The sequence below is a fragment of the Lytechinus variegatus genome, chromosome 9 (genome assembly GCF_018143015.1).
Source record: "Lytechinus variegatus isolate NC3 chromosome 9, Lvar_3.0, whole genome shotgun sequence".
NCBI classification, from domain to species: Eukaryota; Metazoa; Echinodermata; class Echinoidea; order Temnopleuroida; family Toxopneustidae; genus Lytechinus; species Lytechinus variegatus.
The window spans coordinates 12,410,042-12,436,485 of record NC_054748.1 but is presented as its reverse complement, the minus strand read 5'-3'; the positions used below and the strand labels follow the sequence as shown (position 1 = coordinate 12,436,485).

General features: G+C 38.6%; 1 protein-coding gene across 5 annotated transcripts in view; it reads right to left on the bottom strand.

The window, feature by feature from the left end:
* The window catches only part of LOC121420973 (mitochondrial inner membrane protease subunit 1-like), a 74,625-nt gene that overhangs the window by 24,442 nt on the left and 23,739 nt on the right, over window positions 1-26,444 (bottom strand). For 4 of the 5 annotated variants that reach the window (XM_041615535.1, XM_041615534.1, XM_041615532.1 and 1 more), the window contains 2 exons: window positions 22,816-22,941; window positions 19,732-19,823 (listed from right to left, as the gene is read on the bottom strand). In XM_041615535.1, the coding sequence (XP_041471469.1) occupies window positions 19,732-19,823; window positions 22,816-22,920 (197 nt within the window). In that variant the 5' untranslated portion in view covers window positions 22,921-22,941. Of the gene's footprint in view, window positions 1-19,731; window positions 19,824-21,690; window positions 21,887-22,815; window positions 22,942-26,444 lie in introns of those variants that run through there. The other variant, XM_041615536.1, reaches the window with a different exon arrangement.

Below are 26,444 nucleotides of genomic sequence, written 5' to 3'. Positions count from 1 at the left end.
CTGACTTTTTACTTTCAAGTCTTGCGCAAATTTTGAGACCAATTTTGCGTCACCCGGGTACGTGGTTCCGAAATTACGCAACATTATGTAAGTGCATGTCAGACCGAAAATTGCTCAAAAACGTGATTTCGTGTACAAAGTAAATGCAAATTGTGTTTTCAACCAAAATTCATAAATGTATGATTATTTTTAGTTTTGCTAGTCTAAATGTATTCATTTTATGCTTTTTATGATCAAAGAAGAGTCCCCAACAAATTTCATTGAAAAAATAATGAAAAACAAAAGGTCAGAAAAACAAAGAAATACATAAGAAATTGCAAAAAACAATATAATACATAAGATAATGATTTGATATCGCAATTTTTTTAATTTACACTTGCTAAGAACACCACAAAGAGTTTCTATGCTAAAAATTTGTACATTTGGAGCTTTATTTAGGGAGTTAGAGGAAAAAGTATGCTTTCGCATACTAATTACGCATAAATTAGCATAATCACTAAATAGCGATTCGCATGAAATAAATTATTATACAATCTTGTAGATTATGTCCCAGGCAACCCGCGTGCCAATTTTCGGCGCGATCGCGCGGTCAACATCTTAAGGGGGGGCCTGGGAGGCCCCCCCCCCCGGCCATATGAACTCCCAAAATACCCCGGCCTAGATAGGGTTAAGCAGCGTAGTTTATAAATCTGATATAAGTATCAGTACATTTTGAACATCCTTGTAGCAGAATAATATCATTTGATTCAGCTCCATCAGAACTACAATCATGGCAGTTAACCAAAGAACAATTTGTGATAAATGCAAAGGGTCTGTATCACTGGATCGCTTACTAATATTTTTGGTCATTACCGATTTATTCATTTATTTGGCAACGATACATTTTCCCCAAGTCAACCATCAAAGTAATAACTGAAAACCACAACTTCTATCCAATCCTTGCCTTGGAAGATTCTTTGACAAACGATACTGAATACAGAAGAGGAAATAATAAAAACATGGGGCTAAACACAAATTAGCTCCATGGTAAAAACATGGGCAAAACGAGGAGGCTTCCAGCCCAGTCACTGCCCAATTTAGAATAAATTGTCACACTGCGTCCTATGGTTAAAGTGCTAGGGATGCTTGATGAAGGTAAACCAGCACGTAGACAGTTGCAGAAGTCCAGTCTAGAGGTTATCCGGTCATGGATGATATTTTCTGCACCACCTCATCTAAGACAATGTCTGATCTCAGCAATATTGTGGAACTGGTAAAATGCAGATTGGCAGACATCTGATGTGCATTTCTTCATGCTCATTGTTCTATCAAAGACTACGCCAAGAGATCTGGCCTTGTATACTGGGGATATATAGCTTCCTGAATTATTAAGACTGGAGTTAGAGTCATACATCTAATAATTACGCATATATGGAGATGACAGAACAAGATACTTTGCTTTTTTTGTTAAGCTCTGCAGGAAGTAGACCTTCATCCAAAATCGAATCCTCAATGACAGCACCAACAACAGCAGCTGCACGAACCTCTGTATCTTTAACTTTTGGATCAAAAGTGAGGTATACAGCTGGATGACATCAGCATAGAAGTGTATACCAAGACCATGAAGCCACATTATAGAGCCAAGAGGAGTGATGTACAGTTTGAAGAGTAAGGGACCAAGGACAGACTCCCAAGGAACTCCATAGCAAAGGGTAGTCACAGGATACTACACGCCAGTGATGAATTTAGCTTCATACAGCTCTGTTGGCAAGGTAAGAGGAAAGCCATTGGAGTGCAGAATCATCAATTCCAAAGCAGACTGTCAGTCTTCCAAAAACAATGACATGTTCAGTGGTATCAAAACTGGTTGACAAGTTAAAAATAACTTAGGCAACTGTTTTTCTCATAGAAAGAGATATCCTGGCTCTACAATTGAAGAAAATTCTCGACATAGACGGTGATATATCAGACTCACATGCCTATCAGAGCTTTGTACGCTATTGGATGCTGTTTAATAGTTTAATACTGATCAAAAGAAGTGGATTAATAATCACCTACAGGAACGCCAAACATGTCAGGTACCCACCATCCTCTGAAAGATATCTTCGTTATCCATTAGAAATAGTCTATCTTATGAAGATATGAAGATGTGTGAATATGAGAAGTATGATAAATGGACAAAAGGACATTACACGATTCACTGCGGTATTAAAGAGGTGCACTCCGAGCATTTTAACACCTGAAACAAGATCTGGTCAGAGAGCAGATTCTCTCTCAAGACAAAAGTTTATGTTTCTCTATGGATCTAAGACATGAGAGTCGGACATATCTCAAGAACACAAACACGATGACTTTGATACAAACTGCCTCCACAGAATACTTGTACTAAATTAGTTTGATTTCAACAATTAGAGATGACTTTTATAATATGAGGCTGTCCTATCAATGAAATATGGAACACCAAATCGAGCTGACATTGATAATTCAACACCACTAAGGTAAAGGTGTATATCAAGCTGGGGGAAGCTGGATGCCTCTAAGTTGGATGAAGCGACAAACCTTGATAGGACAGGTGCAGTACTGCATTGGAAAAGATATATTATGGAGATGCACAAGTAATCTGTTAATGAAGTCCAATGATCAAAATTTGTTATTGAAAGGAGATGCAGTGACTTATTCGTTGTGGAACTTTAGGACTTTAAAACATGGAAAACGGTCTAATTGATAGGTAAAATGAGATATTAGATGGTTTATATGCGGGTTCAGTTCTGATAATTTTTTTCAAAATTGGGACTATTTGACAAGCAAAAAGGAGAAACACACAAGACATCTCATTTCAGCAGACTGTTTTCACTTCATTTTGCTAAAGAAAAACACACTAAATATATATACATGTACATGTATGTGATCAGATTCTGTTGGTAGGGAAACATAACTACTCCAAAGGATATTAAATGCAACTGATTGACTATTAAGAGTTGAGAATTACAGTACTGTCATGATTCAAACTTAATAATTCATCATCTGAAATTGTAAATATTAATAAAGTGATTGATATAGAAATTCAAGATCCCATTTTATAATAAATATATAAGCAATTAATAGTGACACACGCTTGAATACTGATCGGTTCCTAAAATTCGTTGGATCTCCACCAGTGTGCTTTTAAACGGGAAGGCACTCCCTGCAGGAATTTACCTTTGTATGCAGATGTGGGTGTGGGAGTGGGTGCATCTGTTTATGCCCATGGATATATACGAATAAAAAGTGTAAAAAAGTGAATACATAATTAAATCATTGAAGATAATTATTTTCTTCCATTGATAATCAATACCTTGACAGATCCCATAACAAACATGTACAAAAAAGGTACAAAATACAAAGAAATACATGAGAAATTAAAAAACAATAAAATACATTATTATTCACTGTGATATTATATTCTAAGGATCGTACAATTATTTGTAATGATGCAAATGCTATTTGTACCGAAAATATAAACATTTGAGCTGAAATTATCAAATTATAGCATAATCATCCAAAATATGCATAAATTTGCATAATTAATTAGCCACAAGCAAAAATAACAAATTTTCCAGAAAGGTACACCACGTATGTATGCAGGATTGTGCTGTATTCATGTCTTTGAAAGCAAATATAATTAAAGAACATTGTCGAAATAATATTCTGAACTGTCAATTTGGCAGCCATTTTGTTTATGCAAATTAGGTGGTCAAAACATGAGAAATTAGCTTGGGAACCGATCTTATCAGATTCAGCATATTTGAATTGTGTGAAATAGTCCGGTTTCCACCTTTTACCCCAAAATGCTTCTTAAAGTTTATATAGGCCTCTTTTCCCAGAATTGGTCTAGTCTAAAAATTAAATAAATATTACATAAAAACTGTACAATCAGCAGTATAAAAAACCATGAAAGTGCTCAGCAATAAAATAGAAATGCTAACAAAATGAAAAATAGAATCCAGTATCGGATTAGATCAGATTATTTTGCACACATGGGCATTACATTTCAGACAGTTTTTAACATAAAAAGGTCATTAAGATAACAAAACTTATGTTTATTTGAACTCATATCATGAATCACTCACATACATAGGACCATGAATTATAAACAGTGCAAGTTTCAATCAATGTCAGGATATTACAGGGGGGTTTTGTATAAGATTTTTGTATACCTATACATTCATTGAAAAGTCTGTTTGTTTCACCATGAATTTAAAGTGGATGAAATTGATGATTAAAGTTAAATTTATAGAGACAAAGGAGGCATGTACCCTTGAGAGCCAAAATTATGGCATAATATGCTGTTTACATTTTAAGTGTTATGGACATTACAGATTTGTCCACTTTCTTTAAATACATGTAGGGGGGGGGGTCACATCTTTTTGGTAATATGTATTTTGTATCCTTTTCACCTAAATTGTAATTAGTACACATTCCAAACGTTTCTAAAGCATTTTTATGATTTTTTTTTCAATTTTATTTCAGGGGTTGTCAATTTGAGGACTGTTTGTTTGGTTTAGGATGGAACTTTCTTAGTTTGTTAACTTTTCAATGAAAAAGCACGATTTCATCTCTGTACTGGAAAAATAAACTATAAATGACATTGCATTCCAACTTTTGACTTTGCATATTTTAAATTACAATATCTCAAAATGTAATACAAAAGAAACATTACAGACAGTGGCGTACCTTGGGTCAGGACATTGGGGTGGGGCACCAACAAAAATGCAACATTTTAAGGACAGTGCCATATATTAAACAGATATGTATCTCAATGATCAAATAATGCGAGCGCAAGCTTAAAACTTTTGATATTCAGACCAAAAAAGGGACATTATATTACAATTAACTTTTTGTTATCATGATACCTACATGTACCTGTCTCGCTAAACAATGCGAGCGCGAAGCGTGAGCTGAAATTTTTGTATATATTGACCCCAAACGGAGATTATGCGTATTTCATTAACCAAATGATGCGAGCGCGAGATGCGAGCGCGAAACTCGAGCTGAAAATTAAAGAAATTCAGACCTAAAAAAGGGACATTTCAAGGACTGATTCTAGCAATTCGTTGAGCAGACATATACCAATCCACTAGTGTGAACATAAGCACGGACATGAAATGTTTTATATAAAATGTGGCAAACACTTTTAGTCACAAAAAAGAAGCATACTAAATTGTATATTGTAAACAGGAGGATTTCGTACAACAGGATTATATATCTCGTTAAAGATTAACAGACAACATTTTTGCGAGCACCAGGAACAATATAGGCCCTAATCAAATTATGTTTCATAAAAATTAAAAAAAAAACATTTATGTAATAAAACATAAGTATAATATGACATCATAATAAACAATAATTTCTTCTTTCCCATTACAATTCTCTTCCTCTCTCCCTCTTTTTCTCCTTTTCCCCTTTTTTTTTTGGGGGGGGGGTTGTTGCACCCACAAATGTAATAACGCCCACAAATGTAATAACACTTTACCCACAAATGTAATAACGCCCACAAATGTAATAACACTTTACCCACAAATGTAATAATTTTTGATCGCCCACAAATGTAATAATGACTTTACCCACAAATGTAATAAATTTGAAGGGATCTTTGGCGAATCCGTTCTAAACTAAAATCCTATAGTAATGCGTTCATATAGCACAAAAGTGCAAAGTCTTTTTTCAGACCGGGTTAATAAAACATCAAAGTACAAGTCCAAAGTCTTTTTTCCAGACCCGGTTGTTTCAAAATATAATAAAAGTCTTTTTTTCCAGACCCGGTTTTTTCAAAAATTGTGATATAAGTCCAAAGTCTTTTTTCCAGACCCGGCTGTTTCAAAAATTATAATATAAATCCAAAGTTATTTTTCCAGACCCGGTTGTTCAAGAATTTTAATAAGTTCAAAGTCTTTTTCCAGACCCAGTTATTTCAAAATTTATAATATAAGTCCAAACTAAGATACAATAATGATATATTCCTGAGGAAAAAATGGGAATCGAGCTTAGTCTTTTCTCCAGACCCAGTTAATTAAAACTGGTGGAATTAATGTCTTTGTTGTTGTTTCAACTTATACGGTGTATATTGTGAATATATGCACTAAGAGTAAATTGAGAATCAAGCGTAGTCTTTTCTCCAGACCCGGTTACCTGTTATTTAAACATTATGAATAACAGTTTAAAAACAGTATAAAGACCCCCATAATCTTATTAATGCTGGATATAGCATAGTCTTTCAGCCCGACCATTTTTTTCTTCAAAAAAGCGCTAATAGTAAGAATTAAAAAAATCAAAGTCTAAGACCAAACAAACCTTCAACCTAAGAACCTGTTTTAAAAGAGGTTTAGAGTGTTGTCTTTATTCCAGACCTAAAACAGTTACGAAAAAAATCTTCTAACATAAGACCTTATATTCTTATTCTCGTGGAATAACACGAGTTTTAAAACGTACTCTTTCCTCCAGACCCGGCTATTAAAAAAAGTAACTGAAAAACTTCAAATCTAAGACCAAATTTCCAAAGTTTCACCCAGTAAAAATATGTCTTTTTTTTAGATAATACTACTACCCCTACTAACGCGTGGGTAAAGCAGACATCCTTTCTCCAGACTTGGTTACTATTTGAAAAATAAAATAATTTTTACAAATATTCTAAAACGAATACCCAATAATCTAATTACTCTGGAACAACATGAAGACCGATTGTCGAAGATCGACTTTCCTCCAGACACAATTATTTCAGGAATAAAAAATCAATAAAACTCAACCCCCAACAACGAATCTAAAAACCAACAATCCTCCAAATTAAGACCATGCATGTAGAAAAGCGCATGTTTAGAGCGTTGTCTTTATTCCAGACCCGGTGATTTAAAAATGATTTAAACAATCCTGAAAACAAAAGACTCATATTCTTATTCTTGTGGAATAACACGAGTATTATGCTTAGTCTTTCGTCTGGACCCGGTTATTTAAAAGATAAAGAAATATTGAAAAAAAAATGACAGCTGAGACCAATCTTCAAAATTAAACCCACTTAAAATGCTTGGGCTTCGAGTGTTGTCTTTACCCCTCACCGACGTATATTATAACTTTTGAAACGACCGGGTCTGAATAAAAGACTTTAGACTTGCATTATAATTTTTGAATTAACCGGGTCTGGAAAAAAGACTTTGGACGTATATCATAATTTTGAAACAACCGGGTCTGGTGAAAATACTTTGGACGTATATTATAATTTTGAAAAACCGGGTCTGGAAAAAGACTTGGACTTGTACTGTAATATTTCATTAACCGGGTCCGGAAAAAAGACTTTGAACTTTTAAGCTCTTTGAACGCATTACTATAGGATATTAGTTTAGAACGAATTCGCCGAAAATCACTTCAAATTTATTACATTTGTGGGTAAAGTCATTATTACATTTGTGGGTAAAGTGTTATTACATTTGTGGGCGTTATTACATTTGTGGGTAAAGTGTTATTACATTTGTGGGCGATCAAAAATTATTACATTTGTGGGTAAAGTGTTATTACATTTGTGGGCGTTATTACATTTGTGGGTAAAGTGTTATTACATTTGTGGGCGTTATTACATTTGTGGGCGATTATTACATTTGTGGGTGTAACAGGGGTCAGCCGATTTTTTTTTTTGGTAGTTACGCCACTGATTACAGACAATACACTTTCACTTTTTCATACACTCAAGTACAAATAGCATAAACCAAACTCTTTAAATTAAATCAATTTCTATTCTTATTGAAACTAATTTACATAAAATGTACATGTATATTCCTTATTAAATGTTCAATATGACTTTTTGGAATGATCGATTTTATTACTCATGATAAAAACGATACAAAATATATACATTCAAACAAACAAAATATAATAATTGAATCAATAATAAAGTGAATAGTTAAATGAATAAATTATAAAACTTATGTTGTAAGAGAAATATGGGAAAAACCCAAAAGCTACAAGGAGCTTGAAAGAGGTTATCCCAGTTCCAGAATATGATTGCAGAATACATGACATAGACAAAAAGCACATTGATAATGTACCTTGCCTAAGCATATTCGTAACTACCCCCCCCCCCCTTACAAAACCAAAAGTTGCCTTTCTTCTAATATTTAGCTAGATTCTAATTTTAATTTCTTTTTAAATGTCAATAAGAATGAAGATTGTTTGATCTCACTGGGAAGTGAGTGTCACACATCAGGACCCCTGTGTCTTATTGATTTAGATGTTAACATAGTACAGGCCTAAACACACATCTCGTTTCTAATACTTGCCTGTGTTACGATAATGCAACAATTAACAAGTAAAATTTAGGTTTAGATATTACTCTTTTTATTACAGGTAATATATATAGCATCCTTACTATAATTTGGCTAATCTTGTGTCCTTCCGTTTGTTTGAAGCAGCTTTTCTCCATGGTTTTCCACTCAATCGAGCTGGAATTATTTCTAAACATGGTTAAATTGTTCATAGATTGTCATGAGGGGGTTGTTTGTGGTATTTTGGTCGCATTATTTAATTTTTTTTTACAATTCGTAACTTTTTGGCATTCCTTTTCGCAGCCCTGAGTATAGCTTCGAAGTATTCCCAGTCCCTTTTACCTCTCTTGGGTCAGCGAAATACAAAGCACGGTATACGGTACGTACTTGCTCATGCGCTGGCTGCATGCATATATGCATGGCTGAAACGTAAACAACATACCGTTAATCGGCCGATGTCCTCAGTGGTTACCGTACAAAATGTGGGCAGTTGTCACAAAGAGGTTAACCCTATTCTGACTTGGCTTTTTGAAAACAAGTGTTGACTGGGGGTTTGCTGGAGGGTCACGGGTGAGGGTCTACATCTAATGTTTCTGCCCAGTTTCATTAACACATCCTTTGTATTTAATCCTATATTTTAACAGATTGGGCTACCTGCTACTCAACGCTCCAAAATCAAATTGTGCCAGTGCTCTGTTGTACCATAGAGATATATACTTAACATCTCTATGTGTTGTACACAGTTCAGTGCATGGTTAGTATTTTGACGTAAAATGTAATATTTATATTGAATGATTGATGCCGCAGTAAATCTAAATTCCAACATATGATGAAGTTGTTTGGTTGAGTCAGATAGTCAACTCAGTACTAAGTTCCAAAACCCAAAATTAAAATTGTCTTAAATAGATTTGCTATTAACCCTTTTATTTAAAGACAAATTTGATCAGATTTTCTTCTGCAAATTGGCAACACTGGCATTTTTTCTTTTTTTGCTACACATATTTTGTTTGACATATATTCTACAAAACTCTGTTGTACATAAATTATGTAGATGTTTATTAAAAATGTAGATATGAATATAACAGTGTAAAAATGGTTTATCGCTTCAACAGCCAATACCGTGTATCTATAACAGACATACAGGACCTATGCATTATAACATGCCATCTCAAATATTATGATCTTTTCATCTGTATACTGTTATAGCATATCTTGCCTTTAATTAACATTATTATATTTTATACATTGTGTGTTATATTTTCATGAAAAAAGACATAATCTAACATACACATATCAATATTGTTATTTATTTGAATGAAATCAAATATTGTATTATAATCAGTGAAGATGCCCATATAACTTTTAAAAGACACAATAATTCCATAAGATATACATTTACAGTGTACTTTCTAAGATTTTTATCAATTATTTCAATGCATAACTATTTGATCCACCAGTAAAAAAAAAACATTTAAAAAGCCCATGTAAGCCATACAAATCTTATCTTTTTATCACAATTAACATCTAAAATCTTTTCTCTCTTTCTCTCTCTATCTCGCTCTTTTGTATTCTTTAATTTCTCTATCTCCCTCTTCATCTCTCTCTCTGATTATGTTGTTCAGTAGTGAACACCATATCTACGAAGTAGCCATACTTACCTATTCCCTTAAAAGCCATTCGATCGCCACGCTCGAATACACCCGGCAAAAAATTTCTCCTATAAAAGGAGAAAAAGTCTGCAACGCAGACTAGAGCCCCGCACGACAAGGAGGGAAACCCCGCCCTATATACTATAAGTACCTTGCGTGCGTGGCTCACTACCTCTTTCTTAGGCAAACGAACCTCAGATACAGAAAGAGGGGAGGTGGGAGGGTAGCATAGGTAAGTATGGCTACTTCGTAGATATGGTGTTCACTACTGAACAACATAATCTACTTCAGATACGCCATACTTACCTATTCCCTTAAAAGCCAGATTCCCACGGAAACAACTATGGGAGGTGGTCAGGCCAAAGGCCAAAGCCAAGAGGCCCTACAGATCAAATCTATTATACAAGATACTAAAGACAAGCTTGTAAAGTTAAACTCATACCTTGGATTAGCGATGGGAACCGGACAGGGTGGCCCTCGCAAACTTGGATTCATCACCGAGGACATCCGAGAGGTAGCAGGATGTGAATGTATTAGCGTTGGACCAATATGCCGCTTTCATTATATCCTCCATGGGTACGCCCTTGAATAAAGCCCAGGAAGCAGCCAATCCTCTTGTGTCATGGGCTCTAACTTTCTGGTGAATGATGACTGGATCACCAGCAGATTTCACTGCCTCCACAATCCAACGAGAGATAGTATCCGGCGAGACGGCCCTGTGAGGGGGAATAAAACTAACAAAAAGTTGATCGGAAGCACGAAATTGTTTAGTCTTATCAAGATACCATTTTAATGCTCTTACCGGGCACCAAAACCTATCCTCCCTAATTGAAGAAAAGGAACTTATGGATGGTAGAACAATTTCAAGAGGGAGAGAGGACTCCCGTTGATTCTTGGCAAGAAAACGACCATGAGGAATAAGTCTAACCTTGTTTTTCTCCCAACGAATATGCCCAGGAGCTGTGGTAAGAGCATGGATAGAGCTACGCCTCTGACCAGAAGCCGCTGCCAGAAGGAAAACAGTTTTTATGGTTAAATCCCGCAAAGATGCATTATGCATTGGCTCAAAAGGGGGCTGACTGAGGGAGACTAACACCTGGGGAAGGCTCCAAGCAGGAGCAAGAAGCCTTCTACTGGGTCTGTTAAGAAAGAAGGACTTTAATAACCTTGACAGAAAAATAGAGGAGGAAACAGATTCACCATTGTCAAAGCCTTCATGTAGGACAGCTATGGCAGACCTGTAACCTCGAATAGTATTACATGCCAAATTCTTGTCATACAAAGATATAAAAAATTCAGCAATCTCACCTACAGATGCCCTGCATGGATTAGTCTTAGCCTGCTGACACCATCTAACATAGTGACTGAGTCTGGAGTCATAGGTTGATCGTGTGGAAGACCGTAAACATTCTGCCGAGAAATTGGCAGCCCGTTCAGAAAGTCCAGCCTTGATTGCTGCTGCCCTGTAATGGGCCACAGTGTGAGCCTCAGTTTGTTGGGCTCGGGGTAGTAGTGCTGGGTCCCTGGTTGACTCAGGATGTCCTGCCTCATCGGTAGAATCACTGGGCTCCCCCACAGAAGGCCGACTATCGTTGAGAACCATGGTCGGCGGGGCCACCAGGGGGCGACTAGCAGTATGGTGGCTCCCTCCTCCTCTACTTTCTGAAGTACCTTGGGGATGATTGCAAATGGAGGAAAAGCATAACCGAAAACATTGTCCCATGGAATTGAGAAGGCGTCCGTCGCCACTGCTATTGGATCCCTGTGCTTGGTGCAGTAAGTAGTGATCTGCTTGTTTAGTGTTGAGGCAAATAGATCTGTGGGTTGCCGAATTGATTGAATATCTCCTTGGCCACAGCCTCGTGGAGCATCCATTCCAAGAGGAGATAGCGTCCCCTCGATAAGAAGTCTGCTATGTGATTCTCCTTTCCTGGAATGTGGGATGCCTTCACCGTGATGTTGCGACTGTCGCACCATGTCAAAATCTCTAGAGTCAGTCTGCAAAGGGTCCTTGACCGAGTTCCCCCTTCTTTGTTGAGATATGTTACCACCGTCTGGTTGTCTGACTTTATCAGGACACACTTTTCCACTATCTCGGATGCAAAGTGTTGGAGGGCTAACTGCACCGCAATCATCTCCAACCTGTTTATGTGAAAATTCAGCTGATGACCAGTCCAGTCCCCCCACACCCTCTTCGAGTCCATGACTGCGCCCCAACCTTGGTTTGAGGCGTCGGTTAGGATGACCACTGACGGAAGGGGACCTCTGAAGGGCTTCCCTGATGTCAGAGACAAGGGAAGAAGCCACCACTGAATGGCCCCTATTGACTCCGGAGATAGAGGGATGTAGGTTTTCTCGGCGTCCATGGGTGGGCGAAAAAACTTGAGGAGATGTAGCTGGAGTAATCTCATCCTCAGTCTGCAAAGGGGGACTGTATCCACTAAGCTTGCTAAGAGTCCCAGAAAACTCTGCCAAGTCTTCGCAGTCGAGAAACGACTGGACAGGAGTTGCTCCGCGACTGCTCTCGTTCTCTGAACCCGGAATTGATTGAATTCCGGGGAAGGGGGGCTGCCAGCTGACGCGGGATGTCTATAAATGCTCCAAGGAAATCCGGAGTCTGAGTTGGAGTCAATCTTGATTTTTCCCAGTTTATGAGAAGGCCTAAATTTGTCGTTAACGCGATAGTGACCTTCAAGTGTCTGTGAAGGGATTGTTCTGAGGGGGCGAGGATCAACCAATCGTCGAGATAGCAAAAAATTTTTACCCCTCTTCTTCTTAGCTCTGCAGCAATTACCCTGACGAGCCCTGTAAAGATGCGAGGAGCAGAGCGAAGGCCGAAAGGGAGGGCCTGATACTGGCAAGTGTCCCCTCCTATTGTGAAACCTAGGAGAGCTGAGAGGACCTTGCTATTGGAACGTGAAGATACGCGTCCGATAAGTCTATAGATGCCGCCCACTCGTGGGGGCGAAGCAGGGGCAGGATCTTGGAGAGGCATTCCATCTTGAATGGCTTGTTTTCGATGAACCTGTTTAGTTTCTTTAGATTCAGGATCATCCTGAATTTTCCGGACCGTTTCCGAATTAGGAAGACATTTGACAAAACAATCTTTCGGCTGGAGGGCACCTTGGAAATTGCACGCTTTCTCTCCAGTTCGTTGATTTCCCTTAAGAGAGCCTCTCTCTTTTCGAGAGAGCGGGGGAGGGCAGAGGTGGTTCTTAGTTGTGCGAACGCGTCCCGATAATCTGGGTCGATCTCGACCCGGTATCCCTCCCGCACTATCCTGAGAATTAGTTTCTCTTGTTATGAGGCTCCAATTTTTTGCAAAGAAAATGAGTCTTCCTCCTACGGGGGCTATGGGGGCTTGTAAGTCTGGGGAAAACGGTCCGGCCAAGGAGTCACAAGTGTTTAGGGGGGTACTGAGAACCGTGGGACGATCTGCGTCGACCCCAAAAGGGCTTAGGGGTCCTTTGATTGGTCTGGGGCCTCCTATCCCTGACCTCGCGTTGTGGGGGGCCTGCTGTTGCTGGTTACTCGGCCCAGAGGCCTGCTGACGTGAGGAGGAACGTTGGCCATAAGAATGTGAAGACAACCTGTACACTGTCTTATCAGCCGTGGAAGAGGCAGAGATGGAAGATTCTAAAACTTCCTGAAAACGACCACTGAAAACGACCACTGAAAAGGTCATCCCCCCAGGCTGGCAGTCTTTCGAGTAGTCGAGTAGCATTTTTTTCAATCTGAAGTACGTCAATGACCTGTGAACGTCTTGCTCTCGTGCAAAGTATGGCCGTTCTCGACGCCTGCTCAAACTGGTGTTCTGCAATCTTCATAACACACTCCCATATGTCTCTGCGATCCTCTGGGGAGATACCTAGTCTCTCAGATTCCCGAAAGGCTGTCAAAAGATATGTGTGATAGGTTGCTAGGCGCATAGATGCCCTGGCTGCCTGGTCAATAGAGGTCAACTGACTCTCCATACGCTTAAATCTCCGTGACCCGAGTGGATTCTGATTAGAGTAGCGCGATCTCTTAGCCTTAGCATCACCAACACAAAAGGCTGTATCTGGGACTGTGGGAGTCTTGAAAGCGTGCTTAAAGTCTCGTTCCCCAAAGCGAAAGTGCTTCTTAACCACTCTGTTGGTAGGACGTAAGTCCCTTCCCCTGTCATTAAGGTAATTCAGGCAGAGGTGGTTCTTAGTTGTGCGAACGCGTCCCGATAATCTGGGTCGATCTCGACCCGGTATCCCTCCCGCACTATCCTGAGAATTAGTTTGTCTCTTGTTATGAGGCTCCAATTTTTTGCAAAGAAAATGAGTCTTCCTCCTACGGGGGCTATGGGGGCTTGTAAGTCTGGGGAAAACGGTCCGGCCAAGGAGTCACAAGTGTTTAGGGGGGTACTGAGAACCGTGGGACGATCTGCGTCGACCCCAAAAGGGCTTAGGGGTCCTTTGATTGGTCTGGGGCCTCCTATCCCTGACCTCGCGTTGTGGGGGGGCCTGCCGTTGCTGGTTACTCGGCCCAGAGGCCTGCTGACGTGAGGAGGAACGTTGGCCATAAGAATGTGAAGACAACCTGTACACTGTCTTATCAGCCGTGGAAGAGGCAGAGATGGAAGATTCTAAAACTTCCTGAAAACGACCACTGAAAACGACCACTGAAAAGGTCATCCCCCCAGGCTGGCAGTCTTTCGAGTAGTCGAGTAGCATTTTTTTCAATCTGAAGTACGTCAATGACCTGTGAACGTCTTGCTCTCGTGCAAAGTATGGCCGTTCTCGACGCCTGCTCAAACTGGTGTTCTGCAATCTTCATAACACACTCCCATATGTCTCTGCGATCCTCTGGGGAGATACCTAGTCTCTCAGATTCCCGAAAGGCTGTCAAAAGATATGTGTGATAGGTTGCTAGGCGCATAGATGCCCTGGCTGCCTGGTCAATAGAGGTCAACTGACTCTCCATACGCTTAAATCTCCGTGACCCGAGTGGATTCTGATTAGAGTAGCGCGATCTCTTAGCCTTAGCATCACCAACACAAAAGGCTGCATCTGGGACTGTGGGAGTCTTGAAAGCGTGCTTAAAGTCTCGTTCCCCAAAGCGAAAGTGCTTCTTAACCACTCTGTTGGTAGGACGTAAGTCCCTTCCCCTGTCATTAAGGTAATTCAGGCAGGATGAGAAGGGTTTGTCAAGCTTCACTGCAGCTGAGTTGACAGATTGTCTCCCAAGCTCTGAATCGAGACAGAAAATAGGCTTAGATTCCTCTGAGTCGGTAGTCTCTGCCTTAAGCTGGGGGCAGTATTTCGTAATCAAATCTGCAGCCGAAACAGGCTTGCTTTCTACGCTATCATGGCGAGAGCTGGGGCTGGAAGCAAAAATAGCTGAAGAAAAACCCTCACTAATCACTGAAACCCCCTCCTTCTCATAACGACCGCTAGCAATGCTCTGTCTCTCTGATCCTGAAGTGGAAAGTTGAGACAGCAAAGAGTCTGCCCATTTTCGCTTGCGGGATGCTATGGGCCGATGGTAGCTATATTCAGAGTTTGAATCATCCTCATTTATATCAATAGAGGGAGCATGACAGGTACTCGGGCTTCTCCCCAGAGTACCGCTTTCAATGTCCTGTTGTCCTGGCCGTGGCCGCTTCGCCGGTACTCCGTCACGCCTCAGCGGCCCGTCCGGCGTCGGGCGCCTGGGCTGTCGGGCCGAGTTTTGGTCTGCGCCGCTGATCTGGTAGGGGCGGTGGTGTCGCCTGCAATCGGCTGATTCGACAAGTTCATACATTTTTGCGCCGCCTGGAACATCTTCATGAACCATGCCGCCGAGGCAATGTCCGTGTCGTCAGGGGGATGAAAACCCGTTTTTACGTCCTTCCCTGATTCCCCCATCTTCGCTTTCTTGGTGACGGGAATCGTCTCGAATTTATCCGAGTCGTCCAAAGAAAACTCGGCCCCCTTCGGTATCTTTCCCAGTAAGGTGACGGACGTCCCGAGGGTTAATTCGTCCGGAGTAGGGGTTTTAGCTGTCTTCCCCTTGGGTTTGGCCTGGGAGGGGGTCTTGACTTTTCCTTTGAGGGGGATTTTGAACCCTGTACCTCGTTTAGACCTGGCTATATTGGGGGTTTTCTTTTCTCCATTATCTTTCATAGCTCCATCCTCTTTCGTATTGTTCTGGGAAGTGTTATTACTGGCTTGATTGGGGCCCTGACGGGGAGAGTCTTTCGATCCAGTTGTTTGGCTCATTATGGTGGATAATATAGACGTGGGGCCTGAAACGTACCTCCGTCTGGTTATGGCTGTGGGATCGGATGAGGCGTGGGTACCGAGACCTCTGCCTACTTCTGTGATGAGACGTGGGTTCTGAGACCTCTGTCTACTTTTGTAATGAGACGTGGGTTCTGAGACCTCTGTCTACTTTTGTAATGAGACGTTGGTTCTGAGACCTCTGTCTACTTTTTGTCCTGAGACGTGGGTTCTGAGACCTCTGTCTACTTTTGGGAAAAGTCTTTTACTGTTTGGGTGTATAGAAACTCTGAGCGTAAGCGCCACACAACCGTTAGGTTCGGGCGCCGGCAAAAGAAAGAGGAAGTGAGCCACGCACGCAAGGTACTTATAGTATATAGGGCGGGGTTTCCCTCCTTGTCGTGCGGGGCTCTAGTCTGCGTTGCAGACTTTTTCTCCTTTTATAGGAGAAATTTTTTGCCGGGTGTATTCGAGCGTGGCGATCGAATGGCTTTTAAGGGAATAGGTAAGTATGGCGTATCTGAAGTAGATTTTCCCACTGTCTTTACATTCATTTTCCCAACTGTCTCTCTCATTTTCCCCACTCTCTGTCTCTCTCATTCATTTTTCCCACTGTCTGTCTATCTCTTTCTCTCATTCATTTTCCCGTGTGGGTCCCTTTCATTTTCCCCTCTGTCTCTCATTTTCCTCACTGTCTGTCTGACTCATTTTTCCCACCACTGTTTCTGTCTCTCATTTTATCACCCCCTTTCTCTCACTCTTACTTCTTTTCGACATCCTGCCATACTAATATATGACTGAGCAACCTTTGATTTAACAAGTGGAATGCCTCTGGCCGTCTCACCTGCATCACGCGGTTCAATATAGCAGCAGTGCTGACTTTGAATACTACTCTAACTCACACAAGATGTTCAGTGATACATGGTTACTCTTATGTCAACTTTTTATGAACAAGACCAATAAACTTACAGAGATATGATGGTTATTCAACAAAAAACCCCAACATAGCCAAAGTTCATTGACCTTACATGACCTTTGACCTTGATCATGTGACCTGAAACTCGCACAGGATGTTCAGTGATACTTGATTACTCTTATGTACAAGTTTCATGAATCAGATCCATAAATTTTCAAAGTTACGATAGTAATTCAACAGATACACCCAATTCGGCCAAAGTTCATTGACCTTTGACCTTGGTCATGTGACCTGAAATGCGTACAGGGTGTTCAGTGATATTTGATTACTCATATGTCCAAGTTTAATGAACTAGACTAATAAACATTCAAATTTATGATGGTAATTCAACAGATACCCCCGATTCGGCCAAAGTTCATTGACCCTAAATGACCTTTGACCTTAATCATGAGACCTGAAACTTGCACAAAATATTCAGTGATGCTTGATTACTATTATGTCCAAGTTTTATGAATCAGATCCATAAACTTTCAAAGTTATGATGGGAATTCAACAGATATCCCCAATTCGGCCAAAGTTCATTGACCCTAAATGACCTTTGACCTTGGTCATGTGACGTGAAACTCATGCAGGATGTTCAGTGATACTTGATTAACCTTATGTCCAAGTTTCATGAAATAGGTCTATATATTTTCTAAGTTATGATGACATTTCAAAAACTTAACCTCAGGTTAAGATTTCGATGTTGATTCCTCCAACATGGTCTAAGTTCATTGACCCTAAATGACCTTTGACCTTGGTCATGTGACATGAAACTCTAAAAGGATGTTCAGTAATACTTGATTAACCTTATGGCCAAGTTTCATGAACTAGGTCCATATACTTTCTAAGTTATGATGTCATTTCAAAAACTTAACCTCAGGTTAAGATTTGATGTTGACGCCACCGCCGCCGTCGGAAAAGCGGCGCCTATAGTCTCACTTGCTTCGCAGGTGAGACAAAAAGTACAACCGCAGTCTAATTTACATTGTAAGGTACATGTGCAATGTACTTACATATTTATTTCTGACCCAATACATGTAATCATAACATTTCTATGTTATGATACATCACAATAATTGCCTCTTGACTGCTTACTGAATACACCGTGTTCTAATACATTTTCCATTTTATAGTTAGATTTGGATTTCACTCTGTAATGATTATTGAAGTTCTTCCTCCAGTTCAACCCAAGATGCTTAATTGAACCTCCTATCTATATTGAAAGAGAAGTCTGCTATGAATCAGTTGTCTAAATATATTTCATCAATAAACTGCTCGGCTTTCAGTGTGAATAGGCAGTCTAGCTGTACATACAAGAATGTCACCCCCTCCCCCCCCACACACACTTTGATAAAGAAAAATGACCCCTACCCCCTGTACTGCCACGGGTAATTGCTGCTAGTACACAAATAAATCATAAATGATAATGGTCTTGCGTCTCTTGAGATTGCGATAATAAATCCAAAGTAAAATCCAGTATTTAATCCAAGTTGGCTGGCGAAGATTCCTTATTAAGGTTCACAATGATGGCGACGATGAAACCGATGTTGAAGCACGATGAATAACAACAGTCACAGTAACAAGTTGAAATATCCGTGAAGACGATATTGATGATGATTAATAATCAATTTCAGCAATCCATTGGTTGAAAAGCGTTCATTAAACAGGTTGATGATCTCGATGAGAACTGAGAATTCCTCTTTCAAAATAACTGCAAACAGTTCATTGATGGCGGGTAAATAATTCCAGACGTTAAATTTTCCAGGTGGAAATAAAGTCTGCTCTGACAAAGTCTGACTGAAACTCTTATCTCTGATCTGATATGAAGTGATCTGATATGATGATGTCCTTGAAGAAATGCCAGTTTATATACAAATTATTCACTATTCTAGAGACTTCTAGTATTCACTATTATGGAAGGTTCTAGTATTGTCTTAAAAAAAACATTCTCCTTTCAGGAGCAGTCAAATTCCAGAAGACTCTTGAATGACCTCAGTGAAACTTACATGTCAATAACATAGTTAATCCTACAGTTCTTTTCACTGTAGGCTGGCTATTGTGTAGCAATCTATTGCCTGCTTTTCCCTATTCAAAAATAAAACTCCTTGGCCTTTAAATAGGCAAGAGGCCTCCAGAACAAAAGCTTAAATTACAAACACGCTCTGGAATGTTCTTTATCATTCTTGGCTATGGATATCCTCAAAAAGGAAATAACTAAATAAATGAATGTAATTGCTTTTACAATTCTTCTTATACGTAACATATCTGTTTTTATTAAACACACATCTCGTTCCTATTACTTGCCAGTTATTATCTGTTTTTATGTTGATTACAGCATTATCCATGTCTGTGAAAGCAAATTTTATAAAATATTCTAAATGGTCAAATTGGCAGCCATTTTTGTTTATGCAAATTAGGTGGTCAAAACATGTGAAATAGGCTTAAGAACTGGCACATTGAAATTGTGTGAAATAGACTAGTTCCTAATTTTTACCCCCCAAAATGCCTCTAGAAGTCCCATTATCCCAATATAGGTCTTGTCTGCAAAAGGAGTTATGACTACAATATACATGATCTGATTGAATTGGAAAGCATGACAAGGCAAAAAATGAAAATAGATATCATACCTCTTGATGTTGAAGAAAAACCGTGTGCTGATATGTTCAGTCAAAACGATGTCTCTTTCCTGGATTGTTGGAAGCATAGACGGACCAGTGCACTGAAAAATTAAAGGGATCATAATTCTCACATAAATTTGAAAAGTTTATCAAGGGGAAGTTAATGCAAGATAAGTTGATGATAAATGGAGTAAAATGGAAAAATTCAGTAGACCAAAGCAATATTCTTTGAGGGGTAACAAAGATACCCTTTTTTGTGCACTTTAGTAAAAATTACTAGTAGTGAGGTAAATGCAGCTGTCAAGAGCCTATAACAATAATAAAGGGGTCTTAAAGCTACCAGGGTCCTAAAGCTCTTGCATCACTCATTGCTCATAAATTTCAATGGCAAAATGGTTGTTTTTTATATTTTGTTTTTAATGAAATGATGATTCTTATCTCTATTTATTATTTGGTACTTGCTGCATCCATACATACTGAATTCTATTCTAACAATTGATATATCTTGGTTATGCGAGCCCCCCCCCCCCCCCACTGTGAGATCTCAGCCACTGACTGCAAAATTGTGCCAAAAATTGGCACCAAGTAGTTTGGGTTGTAAACTACAAGTTCATTTCATGCAAATTGTTATTGATTATGCTCATTAATGCATAATTAGTATGCAAAATCATACTTTTTCATATAACTCCCTAAATAAAGCTCCACATGTCCTGATTTTTGGTGTAGAAACACTTTGTGGTGTTCTTAGTATACAGTGTCTAGAAGAATTATTTGTACACTACATACAGCAATGCAAAATGAGATGAACTATGTTGAAATAAAAAATTCTAAGTTAGCCATCATAAAATATGATGAAATTGAATTATAGTATCAAAAAAAAGTTTACACCTAGATGAAATCCTGTAAAATAATATCTTCGTAATTTCCTGTCGAAAAATATTTCGCTTGAGTGAGCACCACTGACTTTTATAGTGAAAAATGATTTGCGCAGAACTTTGAAATAGTTATGCGAATAAAAGTAGACCTCAATCATTAAGAACACGTGGAATTTAGCTAGTAAAATTTATTTGAAGATATCTTTTACTTTTTAAACTTGTTTCATTGGCCCAAACATTTCGAAGAGTGCATTGCGCCCCACCCCACTCCCCCACACACCAAGGCCATCATGACGATATTTGCTTTACAATGAGCTGTGATTTACATGCTAAGTTTTCGAATGTGCGCACTTAACCATGAAAAGCTCGGAAAGTGTGTGGTAACAGAAATGATGGATGATAAAAACAGCAATTAAAGTCATATTTGAAACCAACTTTGCCCCCAATATTCACTTTATTACCCTTTAAAATGAGTCTGTGACATTGAAAATACCAATTTTCCCCACTTTGATGATGCGTGCTCACTCATCCATAACTAAACAAATCAATTTCATTATTGCACAGAATTCTGTCTATAGGTTGATAAACATTACTGCCAAATGACATTGCTAAAGTCAGCCTTGAAAAAAGTTCCACCATATTGAATAAGGGGTTACTTATTCTTAAACATATGCACCCATAATGTACTCAAGTCTATGAGAGAGGAAGTCAAAATTTTAACAAATATGAAATAAGCGTTTGTTTCATGGACGGTTTTTGTTACTTCTGCCAACAGTTATTTCATGAAACTTTGCACATGGCTTCAGAGCAACACTAGCCAAAAAGCGTGCACACCAAAATAACCATTCGATGCGACACAGAGTTGGGCCAAGGCCTTGAACTTTCTTCTCTTAAAAATCGGGATTTTCATAAAAATCAAATAAAAACAAGGCAAAAGCGATTTTGTGTCTTGCCCACTTATGAAAATAACCAGAAATATTGTGATTAGCAGGTTCCAAACTTCATTGTAATATGACTGGGACGGAATAACACTTGTCATAAGAGCCTTGCACATAAACTTTAATGTTGACCTGAAAATGACCTTTGACCTTACCATGTGACCTCTGACTGCAGCATAACATGCAGGTCCCCCAAGTTCATCTACCATCCAAGTTTGGTTGAAAAGCACCTTACGGTTGCGGAGTTTATGTCATAAAGAGACTCTTGCATGAAAACGTTAACGTTGACCTGAAAATGACCTTTGACCTTATCGTAAGACCTCCGACTGCAGCATACCATGCAGGTCCCCAAGTCCATCCACCATCCAAGTTTGGTTGAAAAATGACTTGCGGTTGCGGAGTTAGTTTAGTGTCATAAGAGTCTTGCATGTAAACTTTAACGTTGACCTGAAAATGACCTTTGAAAATGGCCTTCACCTCTGGTGGGCAAGACAAAAATGTATGCAAGGAGGTTTGTAACAGATATCCATGGTTACAAATTGCTTATTTTTCCAATAACGCAAAAAAGAGCTAATCACATTCCACATGTTCATTCAAGCGTGAATGTTTAATTAACCGCCTTTGAATCATTGAAGCATTTTCAATTGGTCATTAAAATAGGGTTTTTAATTGGTCATAAAAATAGGTATTTATATAAGGTGGCAGTTTCTTCAAGGATTATCATATCATACCAGATCACTTCATCAGATCAGATCATATCAGATCTGATAATTTTATTAAATGACAGCATAACTTAGAAAGTACATGGACCTAGTTCATGAAGATTGGCCATAAGGTTAATCAAGTATTACTGAATTTCCTGCCTGAGTTTCATGTCACATGACCAAGGTCAAAGGTCATTTAGGGTCAATGAACTTAGATCATGTTCGGGGAGTAACTGCAAACAGTTCATTGATGGCGTGCAAATAATTCCACAGAAGATAAATGTTGTATCCCAATTGGAAATAAACGATGCTCTGACATTAAGTCTGGTGTGAAACTCAAAGAGTTTTGATCTGATGTGATGATGACGAAACTGCCAACTGCTACATAACACAATCATCTGTTTCTTACAATCTTAGCTTATTGCTGCCAGGAACATGCGATCCTTGTTGAAATCCTAAAGGAATGACATAATTCAGTAGACTATAGATTAAGTAGATTTTATTTTAAAGTTCCGAAGGTACAATTCTATTCATTGCCAAAAAAATATGGCCCCCTAATATGGTGTTTTTTTTTACCAATGTGAAATCAAAGATATATTCCGAGACACAGTATGCTCCACAGTAGCAGAGAGCGGAGTATTTGATAAGCTGACCAGCTAGAATAGCAGACTTGTGAGACATCTCAATAGGTGGCTTTGCAGTCTGCAAAAATAAAATCAAAAAGACAATTTCATGTCATGATACCATCAAATGAAGAAAAAAAAGAAAAAGATTTTTAAAAATAGAATTGCACACATGAATTTAGAATAAGAGACGAGAATCAAACAATATTATTCTAAGTTTTTGATAGGCCTGCATGTATAACTTTATCTCTTTTTTTATGAAACATGAGGATATTTTCTGTCTCCCCATTATTACCAAATGCTGACAATGATGATTCTAAATACATACATGTATCTTATCATATTTTTCAATTACCTCAAGGAATAGAACAGTTTGATACCTTATCTATCCCCTTTTGCATGGTCTTTTTGTTTCTTCATGAACATGAAGAAAAATACAGACTTGTGAGTGCAAATAGGACAGGAATAATTTTCAACATCAGTACATAAAATGTTACCTTAAAATACATTTCTCTGTCATACACAACATTAGAGATATGATTCTCTATGGCACACACTTAATCCTTGGCGAGAAAGAGCCACAAGTCGGGTTGCGGTTTATCCACGATGATAAATGTAGCAACCGTGTAGCAAGGGTTTAATTTTGGAGGGGGCAGTAAGGGGGAGGGTGCAGAGAGGGGGAATTCCCCCATCCCTCATGGAATGCGAAATTTTTGAGATCTCATCAAATTCAAATCAAAAGAAGGTGTCTCTTGCATCTCTAGTACTCTTATCAACTTGAATATTGACTTGCTCTGATTAAGAAAAATAGTTTTTTAAAGAAACCTATTATGAGTGCCCGAAAAATGGGAAAGTTTGAAGAATTTGAAATAATTCCTCTTACTGCGCGAAGTGCAGAAGCTTAAAATGTTTTATAAAATAGAGAACAGAAATTAGAGGCCTACAATTGTGCCTACCTTGGTCACATCAGATTTGATTGTAAAGTTTTAATTTCGGTAAATCCAGTCGCAAAACAGAGCAGAAGATGAGTATATAAAGAAATGAAATAGGTTCTATTCCTTCACGCGAATGCATACCTGCCAACATGTAGATATTGAAAATCCTACGCCGATCGCACGATTCTCAACTTTTTGCCGGGATGGTCAACAATGTGCCGAAAAAAAGGACCAAAATATATAACAGCAGAGCGAGCGAGCACAAATTGTGTCCCTAAGACAAAAATCTTGGTTTTGTATAGATTTAGACATTATAGAACAAAATCTTAATATTGACAAAAACAGTCACAACACTTAAACACATTATGAAACTTATTGATTTTGGCTCAAAGTACATAGCAGCACATTTGAGTGTATAACGATTGATTGATATCATACTAGTACACTGATTTTTTTTTATTACCTGCACACTTAAAAAAAGGTGATTTTGGGGCATAGACTATCTCTTGTGAGTAACTCTATTGGTGATCTTGGTTTGGATACAATATTGTTTATTTCTTAAATATACATTTTTTTTAAATAAATTCTTTTGGCAGAACTATAATTGTGTTATTGTTAGATCTAGATCTACATAAAAAAAGCAAAAGTGTCACTTTTTATAGTTTACATCAGATCTAAGTTAGCCATAGTAACAAAGTTGTGAGTTGTGAAATATAAATGGAAAGAACAGTCAGAGCCAGTATCCATATTTACTGAAATGGAACAAAAACATTAAAAAATATATACCAAAATAAGCATTCGTCAATGGCTGAGCACTGTGTGATGATGAAGCTGCGATTCAGCCTGACTGAAACATGGCCTGAGCCTACCGCCGCGGCGGTAGGCCCACCCCGCTACGCTGGTACCATATGCCAATGCAAATTGCAATAACTCAAGTCATACTAGTCACTCAAATAAATCAATGGAAAGATGATTAAAAATTAATCTAGATCAAGAATCCATAGCCACAGGTGCAGAATCAAACACTAAGAAAAGCTGTAGAGGTGAATATAATCATGGACTTAGCTACGATATTCGCTTTGCTACGATTACACATTCTGTCAGTTCTACAGCCCTAATATCTAGCCACTCAACTCAACAAAATTACCTAGAAGTTTTTTCTACCTTTGAGTTCCTAACACCAAGTGTCTACCGAGGAGACTAGGGCATGAAAAAGGCTCAAAACGAACAACAACATTCTACAGTGTTATTTACTGAGTAACTATGGAAGTGATTCGTAAAGCCTATTTTTTGTGTGTTATTAATTATTTAATGCTAATTTACCAATACGTTTCATCCCCCCCTTTCCCGGGCCTGGCTGGTCTCTGTCCTCATGTCCCCTTTTTTGTCCCTTTTGTACATAAAGGAGTCCCTCTTCTCTCCCCGCCTCTCTACTCTAGTTATATTATATTATATTGCCATTTCTGTGTTGTTTATCCAATATCCTTTGAATTCATAATGAGGAACCTTAATTTACAAGCAGTGCTTCACTTTAGGTCTCGTCTTCCTTAAAATTATTTATTTTCAGTCTTAAGCTGTATAATGTATTTAAAAACAATGTTCTCTCACTTCTCTGCATACTCTGTTTGATGCACTCATTCAATGAACAAGGTTATGATATAACCTTGTTCTCAGTTATAATATATCTCCGGCCATGTGTGGCAAAATAAGGGTGGCAATGTTTGGCTTATTTTTTTTTCTTTGGGGCAAATGCTTGATTTTTTTACTCTGACAGTTTACACCTATTATCATTCATACAACTTGGCTCTTATTTAAATTTGATTCATTAAATCATTTTTTTCTTAATTTAAAATAGAGATCAAAAAATGAAGTTTCTTGCCATATTACTTTCCACCAATAGAGGGCGTACATAAAAATATGCCAAAAATTCAAGTTTTTGAGTGCTCTGGTGCATACAAAAATTATTCCCAAGTTACCATTGAAAAATAAATTGCAACTGTATAGTGTATGGAAATTAGTAATTTTGGTTACAAAAGTGATATTTTAATGATATTTCAAAGATTGATTCAACTAAAACTTCCTACATTAGCTTATCGCCGTGAGCGAGGAGACATGATCGAAACATACAAGTTATTTCACAGGTATGACCAGGAAGTAGTGCCAGATTTGGGACAGGTGCAGGGGCCTACCAGGGGTCATGATAAAAAATTGTACATTCCGAGGTCAGTAACTGAGAAACGTAAGAATTCCTTGTACATAAGAATGAGGAAACCTTGGAATAGCCTACAGGTAAGTAATGAATTAGTAAATGCACCCTGTGTCCACAGCTTCGAGAATGGATTTGAGAAGTCATTAGTATTGGAGATGTGAACCTTCAAATTTGATGCTGACCCACCAGGACATGATCCGGCCAACCTAAAAAGGAGACAGAATTTGGAACTGAATATAGAGTCTTAGACTGCGTTCAGAAGCATCCATAGGTATGATTTTTTAAAGTGTGTGCTCTGTACAATATTGGCATACCATAGTCCTACCTCACTCACACATTGTACGGTATGTACCGTACTAACCTCGTACAATAGACCGGTTTTAACCCTGGATTTCAAAGTAGTCGGCAAACATCGCTTCATTGCTGAAGTAATATTTG